Source organism: Ostrea edulis, chromosome 3 (genome assembly GCF_947568905.1).
Source record: "Ostrea edulis chromosome 3, xbOstEdul1.1, whole genome shotgun sequence".
NCBI classification, from domain to species: Eukaryota; Metazoa; Mollusca; class Bivalvia; order Ostreida; family Ostreidae; genus Ostrea; species Ostrea edulis.
Window position 1 is genome coordinate 92,156,386 of NC_079166.1, and position 23,747 is coordinate 92,180,132.

General features: G+C 35.1%; 1 protein-coding gene across 3 annotated transcripts in view; it reads left to right on the forward strand.

Moving 5' to 3' along the window:
- The window catches only part of LOC125674482 (uncharacterized), a 44,559-nt gene that overhangs the window by 14,968 nt on the left and 5,844 nt on the right, over positions 1-23,747 (forward strand). For all 3 annotated transcript variants that reach the window (XM_056159420.1, XM_056159422.1, XM_056159421.1), the window contains exons 8-10: positions 700-11,586; positions 12,590-17,536; positions 18,408-23,747. In XM_056159420.1, coding sequence (XP_056015395.1) covers positions 700-11,586; positions 12,590-17,536; positions 18,408-23,747 — 21,174 coding nt within the window. The remainder of the gene's footprint in view (positions 1-699; positions 11,587-12,589; positions 17,537-18,407) is intronic.

A 23,747-nucleotide genomic window follows, 5' to 3' on the forward strand; every position in this document is an offset into this window, starting at 1 on the left:
GTAAAGGGCTGCAAAATTTAGGCCAATGTTCGGCGCTTATGGTCATTGAGCAGGAAGGGATCTTTACAGTGCCACACTTGCTGTAACACGGGGCCTCAGTTTTTGCGATGTGATTGAACATACATTACATTGTAGCTTCAACCTAAGCTGTAAACATGGGTAGTGATTGCTTCTTTTGTCAAACACATAGCATTTTGGAGTGAGAATGATGGGATTTTCAGATACCATATAGTGGTTTTTTTTCGTGGGGTTATAATTTTGGCTTATTTTAGCAGTTAGATAGCTTTCCGCCAAGATTTCACTCGCCAAATATGCACTCAATTGCGACTTCAGTATTTGAAATAGACAACTCTTCCCTGTCCGCCAAAATGTATTCCGCTAAAATTATTACCATATCTTTGAGCCAGGTAATGTTAGAGCCTATACGGTATCACTTTCAGAATGGAAGTCCCCTGTCATGTCAGACGCTGGCACGATAAACAACTCTCACAGCTATGGCCACGTGTGCTAAGCATACATGTAGGTCTAAATTTCTGGTACTTCACCTACAATTGTTGATGTCTCAGTAGGAGTGAAAAATTCTCTACAGGACATAAAACGCACAAACAGCCCAGGAAGGGGGAGAGTGTGAATTTTACATTATGAAAATTATCTTCTTTGATCAAGATACTAATTTAAGGTTATTTTCTTGTTTGACAGATGTCTGTTTCTGCAGAGAAGAAAAAGCACCAAGAGGAAATATCTTTACTTCAGGAACAGCAGGCAAAGGCAGAGGAGTTTCTTCAGAAAGGACAAGGGGATTCTGATTCCATGAAGATGGAGATCTCATCAGTAACTTCTGAAAATAGTAAACTCCAGGAACTGGTCAAGACTAAGAGAAAAGAGATTGAAGATCTGAATGATGCCCTCCAGAGTAAGGAAGAAAAACTCGATTCATTGTCGTCAGAATTAGAAGGTAAAGTAAAGGAAATTAAATCTCTCCAGGAGTCGTTAGAACATCATGAAAACGACATTCATGAAATTAAAAAGGACAGTGACTCTGAAGTTCACAGTTTGAAATTTCAACTGGAGGAGTTAGAAAATCAATTAAAAAGTTTGAGTTCTAGTTCTGACATCAAAGAAAAGGAACTGGAAAATGTTCAAACAGATTGTGAAAATAAACAAAGGGAAATAGATGATCTCAAAGTCGCAGTGCAGAGTAGAGGTAGTGAAATTTCCAAGCTGCAGGAGATTGAAAGTGCATTGAAAACCGAATTGTGTTCATTACAAGTTGAAAATAAAGAAAAGGAATCTGTTATACAATCACTAACTATTCAGATTGAGGAATTAAATCATTCATTAACTGTAAAGGATTCTAAATTAGATGAAATGAATTCACAGTTCACAGAATCACATTCCATGTTAAGTATCGCTACCTCAGAAAAAGATAGTCTTTCAAATGAACTAAAACTGACTAAGGAGGAACTTAGTAGCGTTTATAATCAAGTCACGGATGTAAACCAAGAAAAAGAGAATATTTTGAGTGAGCTGAGTGAGAGAAAAGAAAACATTAGCAGTATGACCAAAGAAATTGAAAAATTAAGTGAAGTTGTTTCTAGTAAGGATAATGAACTCAAAGATAAGGACTCCAAAATCGAAAATCTTCACACAGAACTAAATGAATCGAAAACAGCTGTGTCTGAACTATCTAGTCAGAAAAGTGGATTGGAACGTCAGTTAGCAGAATTGCATACTGTTTGTAGTGAGAAAGACGAACAGATCCACAATTTATCATCTAGCTCAAAGGATAGCTTAAAATCTTTACAGGATCTTGTGGCAGAAAAAGATACAAAAATTCAAAAGTTGCTGGAAAATGTTAATGAAAGTGAAATGAAGATAAAAGACATGGAAAATAGTTCAACAGTTTTGAAAGTTCAATTTGAAAAGGAAAAACAAATGTCTGACCAGAAATGTGTTGATATACAGGAAAATCTTGAAAGGATAATTTCAGAATTAGAGGAAAAGGTAACAGTTAAGGATAGTGAGCTAAAGAGGGTGACAGATAAATTAACAGATATGGACTCAGGACATAATTCAAAAGTGGAATCTCTGCAAAGTGAAATAAAGACTCTATTTGAAAATAGATCTGCACTCTCTAAAGAATTATATACAAGAAAGGAAAACGAAAAGAAGTTGGAGGAACAACTCACACAGCTTCAAACTAAACTTGAGGAAAAAGAAGATACAATTAAAGAAATGTCGTTAACACTCAAAACTGTTGAGGAAGAGAAGCTAAGCCATACAAAGATGAATGAGGAACTGACTCAGGATCTGCAAGAGGTACAGCGGGAGAAAGCAGACCTAGCCAAGACAGTCGAGAAATTAACCAAGGACATGGAAAACGCTACAAAAGAGACAGACCTTCTGACAGAAAAGGTTAGTGAATTAATGCATATATGCAATGAAAGACAATGTACCATAGAGACACTTAACCATTCTGTTGCAGACCTACATACTAGCATGGAAAAGCTTTCTCAAGCCAAAGACTCTGAGATATCTTCTTTAAACGAGCATGTCAATTTGTTGTCTGTGGAATGCCAGAAACATGAAGACAAGTGTAGTTCTCTCCAGTCCCAGCTTGAGCATGTTAATAGTTGCATGAAAGAGTTGCATGATGAGCATGACATATCCTGCCAGCACTTAAAAGATGCAGAAGAAAAGGCACAGAAATATGAACAAGATATTATAGAAGTACAAAAGCAAGAACAAGCAGCCCAAATGCGTGTAAATGAACTTGAGAGTAGTCTACATGTAAGTGAAGTTTTGCTATCTGAGAAAGTGAATGAAGTTGAACAGTTAGCATCCCAAATTTCTGCTAGTGTTCACTCTCTGTCAGTGATAAGAAATGGTAATCATTCATTGAAACGCGAGCTGGAAAGCAAATGTGAACATCTGTCAGCTCTACAAAAGTCAATACAGCAAAAAGATGAAATGATTGCAAAGTTGGAAAATGAGTCTGAGAATAACAAAGAAAAACTATCTGGATTAATGCATGATGTAAATGAGAAAGAAATAAGTATTCAATCTCTCAGTAAGGAAAAAACAGTGTGTGATGAAAGAATACTGGTGTTGTTGAAAAACGTTGATGATAAAGACAAAGAAATAATGCAAACACTGTCCAAAATGGAAACCCTAGAAGAAGATATAGGTCAGAAAATCATTGAAATTGAAAAAGTAAAACAGCAGATTGTTGCAAAAGAGGAAACAATGACTGAGTCAATGATGAAATATGAACATTTACAAGAAGAAATGAAAGAAAAAAGTAGACAAATAGATGAAAAGGATGCTTTAATTCAGAGTCTGTTAACTCAGACAAAAGAAATGGTGATTTTGAAGGAAACTTTGGAATTGCAACTTCAAGAGAAAGCAGAAGATTTAGACAAAGTTAATAATGATATTTTGGATTTAAATAGTCAGATAAAAGAGATTGAAGAGAGCAAAGCAAAAACTGTCTCTGAACTTAAAAGGAAAACGGATCAGAAACAACAATATCTTGATTCATTGACAAAAACAAATGCAGAACTTTCTGACAAAGTGGTCTCATTGAAGAGAGAAAATGAAGAGGGGGTGGAAGCTTTCAAAAACTTGCAAAGTGACTTGATTAAGAATAAAGAAAAAGTAGTAAGTTTAGAAAAACTAAAAGAAGAGAGTGAGATAACTATTCAAGGTTTGAAAGAATCTAATGGAAAAACTCTTGAAAATGTAAAGCACCTGGAAAAATCAATAGAACAGATGAGAACAGAATGTGAAAACTTCAATCAACTTGAAAGAATCAAGGGACAAGAAATTTCAGATCTAGAAAGTAAAGCGAAAGATCTCCAGAATAAGATTGACACATTAGAAAAGTTGATTATCCTGAAAGACACTGAAATCAGCGAACTAGGTAGGGTCATTAGTGGTAAAGAATCGGAAATATTGAAATTAAACGAAAAAGTACAGGCATCAGAAAAATCCGAAATAGCTTTGAAAGATGAATTATCTAAAAATGCTGAATATGTTCAGGAGTTATTGTCTCAAAAAGACATAGCAGTTACCACTGTAAACAGAGAAATCGAGGTACTCAGAAAAAGTAGTGAAAGAAATCTTCAACAACTTGAACAGGAGGTACATGAACAAGATCAGGCTCTGCAAAATGCCAATATTAAACTTCAAGAATTAGAGAGAAATGAATTTCATTTGAAAGAGAGTCTAGATTTGAAAACAGGAGAAATTAGTACCTTGACTGAAACTATTCATTCCCTGAAAGAAAAAAATGATATTAAAATTAAAGAAGTAGAAAATCTAGAACGTGAAGTGGAGAGACTGAATGAAGATATTTTCTCAAAGGAGAAGGAACATGTTTCAATGGTAGAAAAAATGGAAACCATCAAAGATGACAATGAGAGTAAGGTTAGAGAAATATCTATTCTGCACGGCCACATCAAAAACACTGAGGAAGAATTAGCCACAAAAAAGACATATATTGAAAATTTAACAGCCTCTATTATGTCCATGGAAGAGAAGAGAGACCATATGCAGAACTCATTGCTTGAACAAGCAACATTGATGCAGAAACTGACTCTTGATGTTGCAAAAAAGGATGAAGAGCTCTCTGATTTAAAAACAGCTATAGAAGACAAAGAAGAACATATAAGAGAACTCGATCAGATAGTATCACAGAAAGAGACCCAGATTGAAAATTTCCGTCGTTCAGAGGTTGAAATGAAGAGTCATCTCAGCGAATGTGAAGTCAAAATTGAAGCAAACAATGCTAAAATTGATCAGCTGGAGTGTAGTTTATCTCGAGCAGAAACGACTGTAGGAGAGTTACGAAAAACTCTTGATGATAAGTGTGGGGAAATTAAACTTCTCGAGAAGACAGTGAAAGAGAACGATGTAACAAATGCTTCTCTACAAGAAGTTCTTCAACACACGGAAGAGGCACGTGATGAGTTGTTGCTAGACTTGCGAAATAAGACTAGCAAAATATGTGATCTTGAAGAAGAAGAAAGAAGACTTACCCAGGAAAATGAAAAATTGAATATTTCTACACAATCAGTATCTACTGCATTGAGTGAAAAAGAAGTTAAAATAACTTCCATGGAATCTCAGCTGAAAAGCCTTGAAGAGCTGGTTGAAGATCTTAACAGACTTGGTCAAGAGAAAGAAGGTGCATTACAGGAGTCGGACTGTATCATCGTAAAACTGAAGGGGGACTTGAGAGAACAAATTGTTGAAAATGAATTTCTAGTCAAAGCAATTAGAAGTGATGAGTGGTCTCAGTCATTGTCTTCAGACACAACTGTCTCAAAACAAACAGAAGAAGCCATCATTGCTGTACAGCAAATGAAATTATCAACAGAAAATTCCAAAGAAGATCTGTTGAAAATGAGTATCCAGATAGAAATCATGAAACAAGAATTGGAAGATGTCAATACAAGACTTGAAGCAGAGAAATCTAGTCATTCACATATATCGTTATCTCTAGTCAGAGAAAAGCAAACATCATTAAAATTAAGCAGTGATCTCAATGAAATCACAAAAAGTATGGAAGATAGAAATAAGGATAGCTGTCGCATGACAAATGAGCTTGAGAAAAGAGAAGCTGAAGTCAGTTCTCTGGAATCTGAAATGGAACAATTGAAAATTGAAAGGAAACAAGAGCTTGTTGTTTTGCAACAAAGTCATGATGAGCTTGTGAACAGGACAAAAGACACATTACAGGATATGTATAAAGAAAAGGACAAACTGATTGAAGAATTGGAGAGTTCAAATGAAAAAACCTTAATTTCTTGTGAAAAATTAGAAAAAGCACAGAAGCATGTGGATACTTTGCTGAATGAGAATGAGTGTTTATGTTCGAAAATATCACAGATTGAAGAGAAAGTGGAAATTCTAGAAAAATCTGTAAAGTCTTTTTCAGAGGAAAAGTCAGAGAATCAAAAGGTAATAAGGGAAAAGTGTGACATGGTGACTCTTCTTACAGATAAATTGGATTCAACGGTGAAAGAATTAGAAAACATGAGACAAGAGCACAATGAAAAAATATCGGAACATGCAGAAAAAAATGCACAGATGCTGCATCAGTTAGACGAATTGACAAAATACAAAGTGGATATGGAGAAAACAGTGATTTCTCTAGAAAAGTCAATGGTAATGTTGCAGGTGGATTTGAAAGAAACAACAGATACCGTTAAGGACAAGGAAAGAGAATTAGAGGATATAATACAAAAGAACTCGGAAATGGAAAAATGCAAATCTGACCTAGAAATGAAGCTGGTGTATTTGGAAGCAGAATCCAAAAATCTCAAAATCAAAAACCAGGAAATTGAAGAGTGTGCATCAGAACTTAAAACCAAGCTCGAATTTTCGCAACAGTTACTGGATAAATCAGAAATAGCCTTGAAGGAAGAGAGCAACGAAAAGTCTTCATTACAAGAATGCATGTTGCAACTTCAAAAGCAAGTGACGGATATTGAGAGTAACTTGCAAATGATGACAGAGAAAGCTTCTAGCAAAGAAGAGGATGTTCAAATGTTAGAAAAAGAGAATTGCAGACTATCTGAACTTCAGTCAAACCTTGAAGAAAAGCTCTGTCAACTTTCCAATTTAAATTCGGACGAGTCAAAACAAAAAGAAATATATCAAGAAAAAATTGAATGCTTGTCTAATGATCTGAGAGTGAAAAACAACATTCAGGATCAACTTAAAAAGGATTTAGATAGCCTTAATGAACAAAATTCAAAACTACAGTTGGCATTGTCTGAAAAAACCAAAGAGTGGAAAGAGAACGAAAGGAAAATTTTGGAATTATCTGAGTCTTTGTCCAATATGCAGAAGGAATTGACATCTTCGAGAGAATTTGTAGAGAAACTTCAAAGTAAAGTGGAAGAGGAATCCAAAAATTGTTTTCAAATGAAAGAGCAATATAATGACGCTATTCAGTCCAATTGTAAATATCGGGAACAAATCCAAGTTTTGGAGCTCAATGTTGCTGAGGCAAGGGAAGAAAAACAAGTTATGGAAGGGAACTTTGATGCAATTAAACAATCTTTGGAACGCAAAACAGAAGAGTTATCTACTCAGATGGTTGAAATGGGAAGGATTACTAAAGAATTAGGTGATTTGAAGACTGATTATGAGAAGTGTTTGAAAGAAAAAGAGAGTCTGAAAGATATTGTAAGTGATATGGACCAAACTATTGCAGAGAGAAATTCATCGTTCGAGATAAAAGTAACAGAAATGGAGACACTCGTTTCTAAGGTAGCAAACATGGAGAATACAAATGACTTGTATTGCAGAAGGCTTAAAGAAATTGAGGAAGAGAAAAAAGCTTTAGAAGAGGATGTATCAAAAATCCAGGTACGTCTGTCTGCTGTCAATAAAGAAAAAGATGTTCTTGCACAGAATGTTGAAGAAATGGACTTAAAATTGTCTACACATGTAACTAAATTTGAAGTTCTTGAAAAGGAGCTAGAGAGAGTGGAAACTGAAAGAGACACATTGTCTTCTAAATGCGAGAAATTCTCAAAAGACTTGGAAGATCTTGCACTTGAAAATGATTTAATGAGTAAATCAGTAGCAGAGAAAGGAAGAGAAATAGATTCTTTGGTTACCGAAATTACCGAGATAAAAGCAACTAATCAAAGCCTAGGCATGTCACTGAGTGATGCTGAGACAGAAGTAGAAAGATTAAAGATTGAGCTACAAGAGAACACTATTGTCCAAGACGAAAGAGAAAACTTGTTACAGCAAAGCTTGACAGAATCCAAATCTCAGTCTGAAGATAATGTGAAGTTGAATGAGATGTTTTCAATTCTACAGTCAGAGCTAATCACCACTAAAACAGAAAATGAAGAAAAAGAAAAACAACTCTCATTTCTTACTGAAAGCAAATTATTTCTAGAGACTGAATTAAGAAACCTAGAATCAACAGAAGTTGAACTGAGAGATAAGTTAAAGACATTTCAAGAGGAAAGCTTTGATCAAATCAATTCTTTAAAAGTATCCGAAGAATCTCTCAAAAAGGACTTGATGAAAAGAGAAGATATGTACAATAGTTCATATTCTACTTTGTTAGAAGAAAAAGAAAACCTTGAATATTTATTAAAAGATCACCAAAAAGTATTGCAGGAAAGAAATGCCAGACTAGTTTTAGTGGAAGAAAAGCTGATTTCTCTAAATGACGAAAAGAAAACATTAATCAACGAGAAAGACGCATTGATAGACAAGTTGTCTCTGACAGAATCACAAATGTGTGTTCTGCAGGCTGAAGTTGAGGATTTACAGATGCAGAATGTTGTTGAAAAAGAACTTGTATTGAAACATATCAAAGAACTTCATTGCACAAGTGACAGGCTGCGACATACGGAAGAAAGTGCCTGTGCTTTAGAACAATCTTTTGAGAACCAACGTAGTTTGCTTCAGACAAAAGAGGAAACAATTGTAGAACTTAATGAATCAAAAACAATATCAGAAACACAAATGGTGAATCTTTTGAAAGAATTACAAGGTCTGAAGTCAGAGCATGCAGAAAAAATGAATAATTCAGAAATTCAAATAAACTCTCTGATGTCTGATATTAACTGTCTAAGGGAGGGAACAGAAAAGTTGGATAATCAGATCCAGGCTCTAACGAGCAATTTCCAATCTCAAGTTGAAGAAAATAGAGAACTACAAAAGAAATTATTGCAACGTGATCAAGAAATCACTGTCTTGATGGAACATTCTCAAGAACTAGAAAACCGTTGCTTTGAGATAACTGAAGTTATTACGAAAGTAAGATCGGATGAGAATAAGAACAAAGTAAAAAACCATGATGAAATGGTTGAAAAGAACGCTAAAATAAAATGCCTGGAGGAAGATCTTAAGAAACTAATGCTCGACTTGGAAAGTAAAGATAAACAGCTAAATAAGATCAATTCAGATTTAGCATCAACAGATGAAGCTTGTAGAAGTACAACAGATAGATTGCAACAAACATGTAATGACATGCGAGGAAAATACATCAACGAGCAAAACAGATGTAGTGAACTTCAAACTAGAGTAACAGAGGTAGAGACTGAGGTAAAGGCCAAGCATGTACTCATAGAAGAGTTAAGACAGTTACACCAGTCAGACTCTGAACAATTCAGAAATGCTCAAAGCAATCTGGAAGAAAGAATCCAAGATTTACTTAGAGAGAAAGTGCAAGAAGAGAGTAACAAAACCGACTTGAAATTGAAACTGGAGAAGGTAAATGAAGAAGTTAATGTCCTGGAAAATGAGTTAAAGCAACAGAAAATTGATTATCACCAAATGGTTTCTGAAAAAGAACAGGAGAAAAGCATCAATGTTGCCCAGTTCAAAGTATTAGAAGAAGAAATTGAAATGCTGAATGAAGCTAACCAAAAGCATAAAATGATTATAACAAAACTGCAGGTGCATAGTAAGACGAAGTCTAAAGAAATCCATCATTTAGAAATTATGATAAAGAAATTAGAGGAAGAAGCAGAACAACTGAAAATTGATCTGAATTTAGAGAGTAAAATCAGAATAGAGATGGAAAATGGAAAAGAAGATATTGCAAATGCAAAGGAGAAACTGAGGAAAGACGTTCTGGAATGTAAAGAAATGCTACAGAATAGGGATGTGAAGCTATCGGAATTGGAATTTAAATGTAATGAGTTGAATAAAAGGAACCAAGAGCTTGAATGCAATTATTCCTCTTTGGAATGTAACATGAAAGATGCAGAAGAAATGCGTATTAAAGAAATACAATCCATGGAGGAAAGGTTAAAAAATTCATCCAGGGATTTTGAAGACATGTCTGAAAAGAATAGAATGCTAAATGAAGAGTTATTGTGTGCTAAACAGGAGTGCCAGTCTCTTAGTGCAGAGATGGATAGTCTTCAATTGAAGCTTGACACTTTTATACACGAGAAGAATGAGCTTTTACAAGAAAATAATGATTTAGAAGTGTCGAACAGAGAATTGGTAAAGACAAGAGAAGAATTGACATCAGTCCAAGAAGATTTCGAGAATTTAGTGAGAGAAAAAATGATGTTGATGAAGGAATTGAAAGAATTGCAGACCGAACTTGTGACTGAAACAGAAATTCTCAACAAAGATCTTGAAGAAAAAGAAGTGTCTTTATCAACTTTAAATCTTCAGGTGGAATCATTATCTTTAACCAATACTGAACTAGAAAATGAGACCTTGTGCTTGAAAGATGTGGTAAAGGAATTGCAAAGTGCGAGTAAGAGAAATGAAGAACTTAACATTGCGTTTAAAACAAAAGAAGATATGGTTGATCAAAAAATTGAAATGCTGATACTACAGAATGAAGATTACGTTGAAAAATTCCAAGCATTAGATTCCTTGCTTATGAATGAAAGACAGAAGAATACTGGTCTTAAAAATGAACTCCAAGAAAGCATAATAAAACTGAATTCCATGGACGAACAAAAGAGTTGTTTAGAAAAGGAATATGCTGAATTGAAAATATGTTTTCAAGAAAAGAATGATCAGTACGAGAATTGTCTGAATAAAGCAGGGGCTGTCGAGTCAGATATTCTGCACATGAATGCCACCATGGAAAAAATGAAGGAGGACATGTCTTGTAAAGTATCATCCATTGAAGAACTCATAATGGAAAATGAAATGTTGAAGCAAGAAAATTTTAGAGAAAAAGAAAAGCAGAGAAATGATAGATTGCAATGCGAAGAATTTAAATTGATGTTAGAAAAGAACAACAAGGCTTTGGATGCTTGTTTGAAGTGGTTGAAATCATTGTTCAAAGAGCTAACACTAAGCACAGATGTCCCTGAAGAAACAACTTACATTGATGGATGGATTGGATTAGTTAACACAGAGATCTTGACATTGAAAAGAAATCTTCTTAATATATCAGAAGAAAACACCTCCCTTCTTGAACAAATAGAAGCCAAATCAAGAAAACTGAATCGTGTTGAAGAAGAATTGAAACAAGGAAGATGTGAGGTCGAAACTATGAATAATAGACATTATTTAATGCTATCAGAATATGAGGAGCTGCAACAAGCATTGCTCAGTATAAATGCTAATAGTGGGATTACTTTGACAACAAACAAGAAAATGAAGGAGGAGATGAATGATCAACAAGCAAAACTTCAGAAGCTAACTGAAGCTAACGAGGTTTTGGAACATCGGTGTGACGGTTACGAACAGGGATTAAGGAAGTTGTTACAAACAACAGAACACAGTTCACTCGAGTTTTCAGATGAATTCTATGAACGAGATGGAAACGTTTCAATGCTTGAAAAACTTGAGGAGTTTATAAGCTCAATGAAAGGAAGTATGCTCAAGCTGGATAAGGAGAAAACAACGCTGGAAGATGAGCTACAGAAAGCAGATAGTACCTTGAAAGATATAACAATATCTCATGAAGAATTGACACATAAAGCCACAGACACAGAGACTCGTTTAAAGCAGATATTGCAGACGAAAGAGAAAGTAGATTTAGAACTTTCAAAATGCGAAAGTGAGTATTCCGAATTGAGAGAGCAGTTCCATGCATTGACGGATGCAAACGAGGATCTGAAATTTCAGGTAACGTACATATGTTTCGAACTAAGAGAATATGAAAGTAGAGCTGTCATGATGTGTTTGAGCATTTACAATAATTATTCATTTTCGCTTGAATTAAGCCTTTGGCATTATTTTATTTCTATGACGTGTATTTTCCAAATCAAGATGACAAATTTCGAAAGATGTTTTATCAGAAATCTTAAGGAATCTGTTAGTATGAAACAATGAAATACAACATCTCCCAAGTATTTTTTCACTACTTTGTTGCCAATTTGCAACAACAAATCATCGATGTATTTTAGGAGGATTTCTTTAGAGGACTGGTTTAAAGGGATTGGTGTCATTCTACACTTTGTATTATTTCTAGTTGGATAGTTTTAGTGGAACCTCTGATTTGGGGTTAAGGTATTTTTAAAGATCGATTATCAAGACACTAGTGATAGTTTTTAAATGCCAAATTAAAGTTTCATTGCTCTGATCCCCATTACCAAATTCCTTCAAAAGAAATGTCATAAACTCTTGACCTACATGTGTACATGTTACACAAACAGAAATGACATTTTGGCAGTAAATCCTGTTCAGACTTGTCATCCTTGTCCTAAAAAAGTTGCAATTAAAGGAAAAGTATTTTTTTAAGAAATAAAAATAATGATAATGTCTGCTGATAACGTTAATAGTAAAGTATAAATATGAGTTATATAAATATACGAGTAAGTAAGAAGGATTCCATCAGGATTTAGTCTCTTCATGTCATGTTTTTAGAGCTACATTTATTCCTATTGACTTTGAACATAAAGATACTGAAGGCAATGAGAACGTAGAGTTATGGCCAGATCACTCTACATGTGATTGAAAAAAGGAGAATTGTTGTGCATTGAGTTTTGTCAGTTAGTATAGTTAGGATAATTTCTGTGCTAAATTCGACATTAGGGATATGGGGCATTGTTTTATGTTAACAAAACTGCTTTCCTATTTATTTTTGAGGCTTCATTCGTACTTATCGTCTCAATTCATTTTTATTTAGCTACATGAAAAAGAAAATATAATTCTGGACCTCCGAAGAGACTCTAAAGAAGCGATGGACCAAAACGATCAGAAAATAAGTGATTTGTTGTCGGTACAAGAAAACCTAATTAGGCAAAAGTCAGATATTACAATTAAACTTGAAAAGGTTCAAAGAGAGTTGTGTGAGTTGCAAAGGGAAGTGAAGGTGCAAAATAGTGAGAATGTTGAACTGAGGAATTCTATTGAAGAAAAAGAGAATCGCTTACTACAACACAAAGTGGAATCAAATGAGTATGAATCTAGAATAGTTAAACTCCAACAGGAGTTAGAAATTCAGAGAAGCTCGCACAAACTGCTGACTGAAAAACCATTGAGTAGTGCAGAGGATAGGAACACAGACTTTGAAAAACTTAATAGTGAAATTAAGAAACTACAGAAACTTTGTAAAGCAAAGGATGCCAAGATATCTAAAATGACACAAGAAATGAACAACCAAGACCTGGGGGACAGAAAGGATTTTGAAAATAAAGTAGAAAAATTGGAAACAACGTTAAAAGAGGTTATTGACGAAAGAGAAAGTATGCGAATTGAAAATCAAAAGTTGCAGAAAATGTATAAAGGCAGGGAAGTGAAACTAAAGAAATTGGACGAAATAGTAACAGAACAGGAGAAACTGCTGAGTCAGTACGAAGCAGATAAACTTATCTTAAGCGAAAGTGTGAATGAACTGAATGAAAAAGTAGAGGATGCAAGATATGAGGAACAAATTGCACAAAAGGAACTTCAGAAATTTACTATTCAGCGTCAGGAGCGGATTGATGAGATAGAGGAACTTAGAAAGTTCATTGCAAAGAAAGAGGAAGAAATAGTAAAATTTGATCGAGAATTGGTCCATTTGAAAGATTTGTTACAACAACAGAACACGGAATTTAACAAACGCAACCAGAGCCAACATGTGTTTTCTTCTCAGCTTGAGGAAGAAAATACTGCCTTGAAATCAAAAGTTGAAAAAATGGATGAAGAAATCCAAATCTTGAAATCCAAAATTGTTAGTCTCGAGGAGAGTCATGAAAAGCATGTGACAGAATCTAAAAAATTAAACATGGTGACCAAAGGAAAAGATACTAAAGTCAAGAAAATGGAAGAGGTGTTAAAAAAGAAAGAAGAGGAACTAAAATCAGTTCATTATCAACTCCAGGAAATCAAGAAATCATATGAAAGTAGCCTTGAGAAAGAAGAGGTTAATGCTCAAGAAATTCTGAAATTACAAAAACTGGGAAAAGGGAAAGAGGCGAAAGCAAAGAAGTTTGAAGATGTTATAAATATGCAAGAAAAACTTCTTGCAGATAAAGTAACAGATGCTGTGATCCTGCAGGGTAGTATTTCTGAAATGAATTTAAAACTTGAGGATCTTGGTGCTACTGAACAAAGTTTGAGAAGTGATTTAGAAGATCATTTGAAAACGATTACAGAATTGAAGGTAAAATGCTCAAAATTGGAACAAAACGAACTTGATCTCAGACATGCTTTAGAAATGAAAGAGGAGGAGATTCAAAAACTAAACAGAGAATTGGAGACAAGTAAAGAAAGTTACAATTTATTGCTTCAGGAGAAGGAAGAAGTCGAAGAGCAATGTCGCAAAATTAAGCATTCTTTATTACAAACGGAAGAAAAGCTACACGAATCAGAAAACGAAGTTCAACGACTATCTGAAGATCTTGAAAAGGTTAGAAAAGAAAAAGAAAACATTATTTATGAAACTGAGAAAATGAAAAAGGTCGGAAAAGGAAAATTAACAAAGCTTGGTAAATTCCAAGAAATAGTTGAAAAGCAAGAGAGTATTATATCGGAAAAAGATACAGATTTACTTATGATGAAAGAAAGGATTAACGATTTGTCTGAAAAACTCGGACAAAAAGAAGAAGAATTACAATTACTGCAGGGAGATTTAGAAAGAATGACTCGTTGGGAGAAGGTTTGTAAACAGCACGAGCGGACAATCCATGACATACATCAAAGTGTCGAAGATAGAACCAGGGAATTCACGGAAGGAAATATCGAAAGTGACAGGAAAATTTCCATCTTAGAAGAAAAATGTTCTGCTCTTGAAAATACTATTGAATTTTTGCAGCGTCAAGAGAAGGATATGGAACTTGAAATCCAGTCACTATCTGCATCTTCTTCAGAGGCTGATTACTGGAAAAACAGGTGTCAGAAGCTTGAGGAAGGAAATGAATCTCATCTAAAAAGAATCCCAATCGTCAGCGATTTGATAGAACGTCAGGAAACTAATCCGTCCTTAGCCATCAAACCAAAGATCCAAGAAGATAGCACTGAAGACAATGACCCTGAATATGAGGATTTGAATCCTAAACAGCTGATAACAACATTAGATAAAAAACAAGCTTTAATTCTTTCAATGCAAGATAACCATCAAAAAGAACTCGCAGCTTTAAATGCCAAATTATCCAAGATGAAAACGCTATGTAAAGCCAAAGATGCTAAAATTGCCAAACTTCAGAACATGGAAAAAGACGAGCAAAATAGAGGTGATGAGAGTGGAAGCAGTAATGCACGGGAAAGTACAGACAATTTGTCCTTGAACTCTAGTGTGGTTGATAATGAATGGAGAGAGAGAATTATGCATTCTGAGGTAGTGATGCAACTTGAAAGGCAAATCGAAGATTTGAAAGACGTTATTCAATCAAGAGACGAAGAAATTGTTGATGGAAGGAATTTTGCCATAAACCAGCAAGAAGAGTTACATTCCTTAAGAGAATTTCTAAATGCCAAAGAAGAAGATATGTTTGGTCTTAAAGAGAGGGTATATGGTTGGGAGGATTGGTATGATAAAGAATTTAGAGGCATTGAATCTTCGCTGGCTGCAATGGAAAAGTCTTCGATAGAAAAAGACACAATTATTGCCAATATGAAGGAAGAACATGATTCTTTAAAAGATATATCGATGACTGAGGAGCCTAAGTTATTAGAGGGTAAAGAGACTGACGTGCAAAAATCTCTTGAACAAGAATTATGTAAATTAAAAAGAATTTGCAAAGGCAAGGAAGCTAAAATAAAGCAGCTCGAACAAGCAAAAAAAGACTTGGAAGAAAAAGATGGACTCAATGCAGAACAACTATCGACAACCTCCCACACAACCAATCCAATTGAATGGCGTCAGCTGTTAGAAGATAGTCAAGATGAAAATCAGAAGTTGCGCAAGCACATAGAAACTCTTAATACTGAACAGCTTCAGAGAGTAAAAGATTTTGAATCAATGTTAAGCGAAGAAACAAACCAAATCCTGGCATTGAAACAAAAGTATATCGATTTGGAAAATAAATGCTTAAAATTAGAGGAATCTTCAAGTTTAGTAGCTATTGAACTCAACATGTTCAAGAAGGAAGTTTTTGAAGTGATCAGAGAGGACCATGAATTTGTTTATCATGAGGCGCTTGAATCAGCCAGCAGTCCTGTTGCAATTTTATCAATGCTTCGAAAAGAATTTTCTCAACTTCGCCTGTCCTTTGAAGAAAGTACAGCAAAATTGAAGGAGAAAGAGTCTTGTATTTCATCTCTTAACGAAGCTAATGATGCAAGATTGCAGAAAATGAAAGACTTGGAAGACATGGTACGGTCATTAGAAAAAATAAAGGCAACTCATCAACAGAGTCTGGAAGAAAAGGAAACTCATATTAGAAATATCAGCTCACAGCTAGCAACTATACAAAATGATGATATTCTTGAACAGACACAAGTTGCTCAAGGTTTAGAGAAACAGATTGCGCGGTTGAAAGATAATTTATCTCGACAAGGAAACGAGATGCAGAATATACAGATGCTTTATGATAGCCAAAGCGAGCAATTAGAAGAAACTGTAAAAGCACTAGATGAAGCCAATAACGTTAGGAGCTCGAAGATGGAGGAACAAGATTTGGCAATTACACATTTACGAAAACGTTTGCAAGAGGAGGAAGAGAAGTGCAAACATTTTTCATCATCTTTCGAGGAAAACCAGCAGTCTGTAATTGGTTTACAACAAACAATACAAAGTTTGAATGAAGCCAACCAAGCATACCAGTACTACTATCAGGAGAAAGAAAATGAACTTCATATTGTTAGTCAAAGACTCGCCGAGCTGCAGGCCGATTGCAAACAGCAAGAGGATAAGGTATCTGCTCTAGAAGAACGATGTAACGTTATTTTAATGGAGAAAAATAACTGTGAAAAAGTTTTGAAGGAAGTGAATGACTCTTATCAGGAAAAAGCGGGACAAAGGGAAATGGCTATTACAGACATGAGACAGCAAATTGAAGAGAACAAACAAAAAATTTACATTCTAGAAGGTGAAAAATCTCATTTGAATGAACAATTGGGCACTGCATTGGAAGTGAATACCAAACAAGAAATTGAAAAAGTAGAGTTGCGAAATACAATACGATTTTCAGAAGAGAAAATTCAAGAACAGAATACTCGTATAATTAACCTTGAGATTTCTGTGGAAAAGCAGACTGCTTTAATGCACAAGAAAGGAAATATAGCGGAGGCTTTGCAAAATGATTTAGAAAAGGAAATTGTCACTTTAAAGGAGAGCTTGAAAACAATACACGAAGAACTTTCGATTACAAAAGAGGAATTGGAGGAAAATTGTAATACTAAGAATCAGCTGCAAATTGAGCAGGATAAGCTAATCAATTTGAAAGAAGAAGTAAATCGTTTGTATGAAGAAAACCAACACCTTCATAGTGTTGTAGGGGAAAAAGAGCAACAATTGTGGTCTCTGCAAAATACATGTTCTGTGATGAAAAGAGAGGCTGGAGCTTTGAATAAACACGCCGAAGAAACATTTGAAATTTCTAATGTTGTAGTTGAGCCTATCATTAAAATATCCTCAGAAAAGCTGCTGGGTGCTGTGCCTTCTTCCAAACCAACGGAACTAATGAAAACATCCGACACAACTCAAGATGTAAGAGATTATGTAGAACTGCACTTGTGCTAACACTATCTTTTCGGTGTTGTGATTAGTTTCTATGCTCTATAGACTTTCCATAGCCAGCTTCCGTTCATTTCTTACTAACTTCGGCGATATGTATGTACACCTGCTGCATGCCAGGATGACTTGATACTAATACTTACTTATTCCTATACATTTACTAACTGGTTGGGAGTTGAAACATTCATGTCGAAGTCGAATTTTAAAAGTGAGATTTATTTTTATGACTAATTAGATTTTGAAGAAAAAAAGCGTATATTATGTGTGATTTAAATAGCTGCCAGAAACAATTTTACGATTTCAGCAATCGTTTTCTGAAAATACTCTTCTAGTGGTGTTTTCCCCCCCATTGAAATAGTCTTTAAATTTAATTAGCTTGCCGAATGAATAATCAAACACAAAATGTATAAATCGTTATTATTGTATTTATCATTGGTAAATAGTATATAAAGTAGTGGAAAATATTGCTTTGCACTCTTGTATTCCATATTTATCTATTTTTGTAGTCGGAATTCAGTATCTAATCGGTAAACAAGTTACAGCAGAATTACATGTAGAATTATACATACATACATGTGCATATGCCATATATATATATATATATATATATATATATATATATATTATGAATATATACTATATTATACATATATTACCATATATAATTATTGTTTTTGTCTATCATTATTTCTAAAGATTTTATGAACTGGTAATTTAAATATTCAGTAAAATATTACCGTAATGGATTGGATTTATATATGAAAGTTTTATATGTCAGAGGACACATTCTATGATTTATCGTATATGATTTTCAGTATTGATAACATTTTAATCTCTTTTGTAGGCAAATGAAACGACAGAGCAACTCGGGGAGAAAATAATTCAACTGGAGCTCTGTAAGCAACAGCTTACGGACCAATGCTCTCAACTGGAGCTTAATCTGGAGCATGCAAGGAAAAGCCAAAGTGAAAATGATAGTCACAAACAAATGTTAATGGACAGATTGACAGAGGCTCAACAAAGCGTAGAAGTATTGTCGGCTGAGAACTCCCAACTTCAGAGGTCTTTGTGTGAAAGAATGGAGGAACTAAGTCTGTTGAAGTCCAAACTAAAGAACACAGAAGAATCCGTAGAAAAGTTCAGTGGAATAGTACAGGCAATGTCAGCAGAACAAGAACAGTCAACTGGAAATTTCAGAGAGGAAATTGAAACATCAAGAACAACCATAGTGAACCTGCAAGAACAGATCCATGCACTGGAACTATCAGAGAAAGATATAAAGGCCGAATGTGAACAATATCGACTGCAGGTTTGTGATCTTCAACAACAGTGTTCAGAATCAAATAAAGTACTTGAAAGTGAACGGGAAAAATTTCAGGAAAGTGAAATCTATTTGTCACTACAATGTAAGACACTCTCCGATGAAGTAGACCAAGAAAAAAAGAAAAATCAATCACTTGAAAGTAGAATTCAATCTGTGATCGACGAACTTCATCAAGAAAAACAGAGGACAGCTGATCTTGGAAAAGAGATGGAACAATTGCAGAAATTAAAATTGGCTTCTGATGAACTGGCCAGTTCGATGGAGGAGAAAGAAAATATACTATCAAGCTTGATTGACAATAAGAATTCCGATGAGGAAATGATGCTAAAGAAACTTAAAGAAAAAGATGAGAAAATCGCATCACTTTTAGAAAACATGCAAGAAATGGAGGAACGTCTCAATCAACTTGACCAGGCAGATAAAATGAAAGAATCATTGAAGGAGACGTGTGCCAAACAAGAACAGGAATATCAAGAGCTGAAAAAGCAGTATGAAGACAAGGATTTACATTTCCGTAAGGCATTAGCAACAGCCAAAAAATTAAAATTTCAACTCCAACAATCTACTAGCAAAAAGGAAGACATGGAAACCGAAATTAAGTCTCTAAGGGCTGAACTGGAGAAGAAAGGAAATTTCGAAAATGAATCTAATGACATCAAAACGGATGCTGGTACTGAAGAGAAAGAAAGTCTTTTAGTAACCGAGCTTAAGCAGAAAATTATGGCGGATGAATCATCAATTCATATATTAGAAGAGAAACTAACAGCTGTAGATGATTTAAATCAGAAATTGGCTGAATGTGAGGACTTGTTAATGACAAGGGAGAAAGATATTGTTGTGATTCAGGAAGAACTTGAAAATCGAGTAAGCGAGTTGAGTTCACTGAGCTTGAAATTAACCAATAGTGATAAAACTATTCAGGATTTAGAAACTGCAAATAGAAAACTAAATGACAAGCTACACATGGAAACAGAGAGGTTGACTGAGAACATTATTAAAGCCGAATCTCAGAAATCAGAGATGCATTCTCAGATGGTTACACTAGAGGAAGAAAAGACGCAAATACAAGGCTTGCTTCAAGACAAATCTGAAGAATGTGTGAATTTACAAGCACAAGCCGACCAGACAGCAAAGGATATCGCAACAAAAGATAAAATGATTAATGATGTGGAGAGTCAGTTGGAACAGCTGGTGCAAAGTAACGAAAAAGACAGCATGGTTACTGAATTGTCTCAAAAACTAAAAAACCTGGACATGCAACTTGTAGAGAAGGATAAAAAAATTGAAGAATTTGATCGCAAAAGTAATGAACTTGACTGTTTATTGCAATCGTTACAGCAGGAGGTTCGCTCTAAAAGTGAAATGGTGAACAGTCTTCACGATAGTCTCCGTTCAGCTGAGCTTGAGAAAGGACAACTAGAGGAATCCATTCAGTCAATTAGCAAAGAGTTAGAGACGCAGAATGAGAGAATTATGTCCCTTACAAATTTGGTTTCTGAAAAAGAGGACCAACTATCTTCAATAATACACAACGTGAAAGGATGTTATCGTGAAGTGACAGGAGATGAATGCAATGTGCAAAACATTGAAGGCATTCTGATTGCCTTACAGAATTTTGTAAGCAGTCAGTTAACTTCATTGCGACTACAGGTCAATAATGCAGAAGCCTTACAACAGGGAACACAAAGAAAGGAATTAGAACAACAAATCAGTGAAATGGAGAAGCTGATTGAAGACGAACGAGAAAGACTACACACTGTACAGGAAAAATATAGCCAAGTCAATGATGAAAAATTGATCATCTCCCAGCAGCTGAAAGAAATTGAAGACAGCAATCATGATCTACTTGCTCAGGTTGCACATCTAAAGTCTACCATTGAAGAAATGACAGAGCGTGAGAGTGTAAGGGATTCCACCTGTTCGGATCTAAAGTTAGCAGTAGAAAATCTCACGAAAGAAAACGATGCATTGAAAAGTGGCTGTGATATATCAAATGCTAAATGCAGCAAAATGGAAGATGACTTGGTTGAATACAAGCAAAAATACAGCAGTCTGGTAAATGAAAATGAAACATATAAGTCTGAAAGCGAGGTTCTAAAGGCTGAAATTGAACGTCTCTCAGCTGCTTCACAAGAAACTTTTACCGCATCTTCAGCTCACAAACTTTCCACTGAATTTCCAGAAAAAACTGAACTAAAGGAGGAAGAACATTTAAGACAGTCCTCAGCAAATGATAGACGTGACGAAACCGAGCTGCAAACCACTAAGGAAAAACTTAAATCAGTGGAAGATGCCTATGAGCAAATACATAGCAAGTTAAAGTCATCAGAAGGAAAATGTGAGAAGATGTTGGTGAAGTTGAAAGCCTTCAAAACAAAGTGTGATAAGCTTCAAGAGGAGGTCAGTGTTTTGAAGGACAGTTCTGCACAAGTTACCAAAGAAGACAATGCTGCTGATAACACTTTAAAAGAAAAACTTGCACTCCGAATTCAAGAACTGGAGGAAACACGCAGGAAAGAAGTTGAGACTAGCCAGTGGTATATCTCTGAAATTGAGAAACTGAAAGAGAATGAGGGCATGTTGGAGACCACTATAGGAAAACAATCTGAGAGTGAAAAACGGTTAATTGGTGAGATAGATCTGTTGAAAAATGACTTACAACAAAATGATGAGAGGTTCCAAAAGAAGGAAAGTGAACTTAAAACACTGATGGAAATGAACTCAGAACTGCAGACTCAGATAACATCTTTATTGAGCAAAGAGGAATTCAATGATTCTAGAAAAAGGGAACTTCAGGATAAGATTTCTGAATATGAAAATGAAATGCTTACAATGAGTGATTTAAAATGTTCTTTAATAAGTGCAGAGCGAAAACAAATAGAACTAGAGAGAAAGTTAGAAGACAATGTAATGCTCTGTGACTCATTGGAGGTTGAAAATAAAAGTTTTAAGGATATTGTGGCTAGGATGAGAGAGACAAATTCCAAACTGGAACAAGAGACGAGAACTGCGCATGAAATTGAGACAAAAATCCAAAATCTATTAGAAAGAGTAAAGGAGTTTGAAAACGAACGTGAACAGATGCAGGAAGAAATTGATGGATTTAAAGAAGATGTTTCAGAATTGAAGAAAGAAAAGAATGCCTTAAAAGATGAATATGAGTCGCTTGATCTGAAGTTAAAGGAAGTTTTAAATGAAAACAAAGGACTTAAAGAAAAAATCGGGGCAATGGAATGGAGGTTAGAAGAAGTCGAATCTTTGGAAGAAGAGCTAGAAGAAGTGAGATCTGAACTTGACAGGAAGAACTCGGACTTAAACCTGACAACAAAGGAAAAAGAGAAGATTCAGGCAGAACTAGAACAAAACAGACAAAACCAAAATAATCCCTCACAACATACGCTGAATGAAGATATCATCTCTCTAAAAGAAGAGCTGGATAAGAAAATGGAAATTAATAAAGACCTAGAGGACCAAGTGGATTCCTTCCGAGAGGAATTAAATGAGACTGCGACCGAAATAGACAACTTGAGAGGAGAACTCAGTACAACTGCCATTAAAGCTTCCATGTTTGACAGCTTGCAAAAGGAATATACTGCTTTAGCGATGAAGTATGAAGACCTTCAAAATCTGAAATCTTCAAATGATACTGATACAGAGAAATCCCTTAAGGGAGTAGAAGACCAGACTAGATTGTTAAGAGAAGAACTCCACCAATCAGCAACAGAGAATGAACGATTGAAGAAGGAATTGAATTTAATCAGGGAGAAATATAACCAGGTCGAAATAATTCAAAAGGAAAATGATAAACTAAAGACAGAACTAGAAGTCTTGAAACGAGATGAAAGCAAATCTACGGATACAATTTCTGGTGCGGGTATAGAAACATCAAATAGGATGCAAGAACTTGAAGAGGAGTTGGAGCTTATCAAAGAAGAACTGAATGAGACAATGTCCGAAAATGAGAAGCTGAGAAGTGAAAATGGGTCAGATTACAAAGCAATTTTGTTTGACAAACTTCAGCATGAATATCAAAATTTAAGAGCAGAAGTAGAGTCGATGAGGAAAAGTGGCCCATCCAATGTCAGTATGGCAGATGATGACGCAATAAAAGTCCTGAGAAATCAACTCGAAGCAAGTCAAACGGAAAATGATCATTTAAAATCTCAACTATCAACAATGCGCATCGAATCTTTTGGGAGGAAGGAAGATGTTATGCATTCTAGATCAGCTCCAAGCAATATAGAGAAGGAGCTGGAAGAAAAGCAAGAACAGTATGAATCTCTGATGGAAGACTTTAATTTACTCACAACTGAAAATGAGGAAATGAAGGGAGAAATGGGACATCTGAAAGTTCAGAGTCAGATGTTTAATGAAGTGAAGAAAGAGTACGAATCTCTAAGCGACCAGTATCATAAGTTGTTGACAGAGAATAGTGAGATGGTTAAGAAAATTGAAGACTTACACCGGGATTTACAAAACAGCACTAACCATGAATCATCATACATTAAGGAAGAGAGAGAGCATGCAGTAAGAGAAAAGGAGACACTGCTGAGTAATATACAACAGCTAGAGAAGAAGTGTGAAGATCTTGCTCAGAATAATTCTAACATTAGTCACGAACTGCTGGCAGCCGAGGGACAGATACAACAACTTAAATTTGATAATGGGACTTTGAGGGCTCAGTTAGGCATTTCACATGGTGGACAGATGCAGATGGACAACTTTCATGCAGACTATCAACGACTTCAAGGACAGTTTTCAACAGCCATGGATCAGAAAAACAAAATACAAATCGAACTCAACCAAATGGCTCATCGACTTCAGCAAAGAGATGCAAGGTGCCAACAAATGGCTATGCAG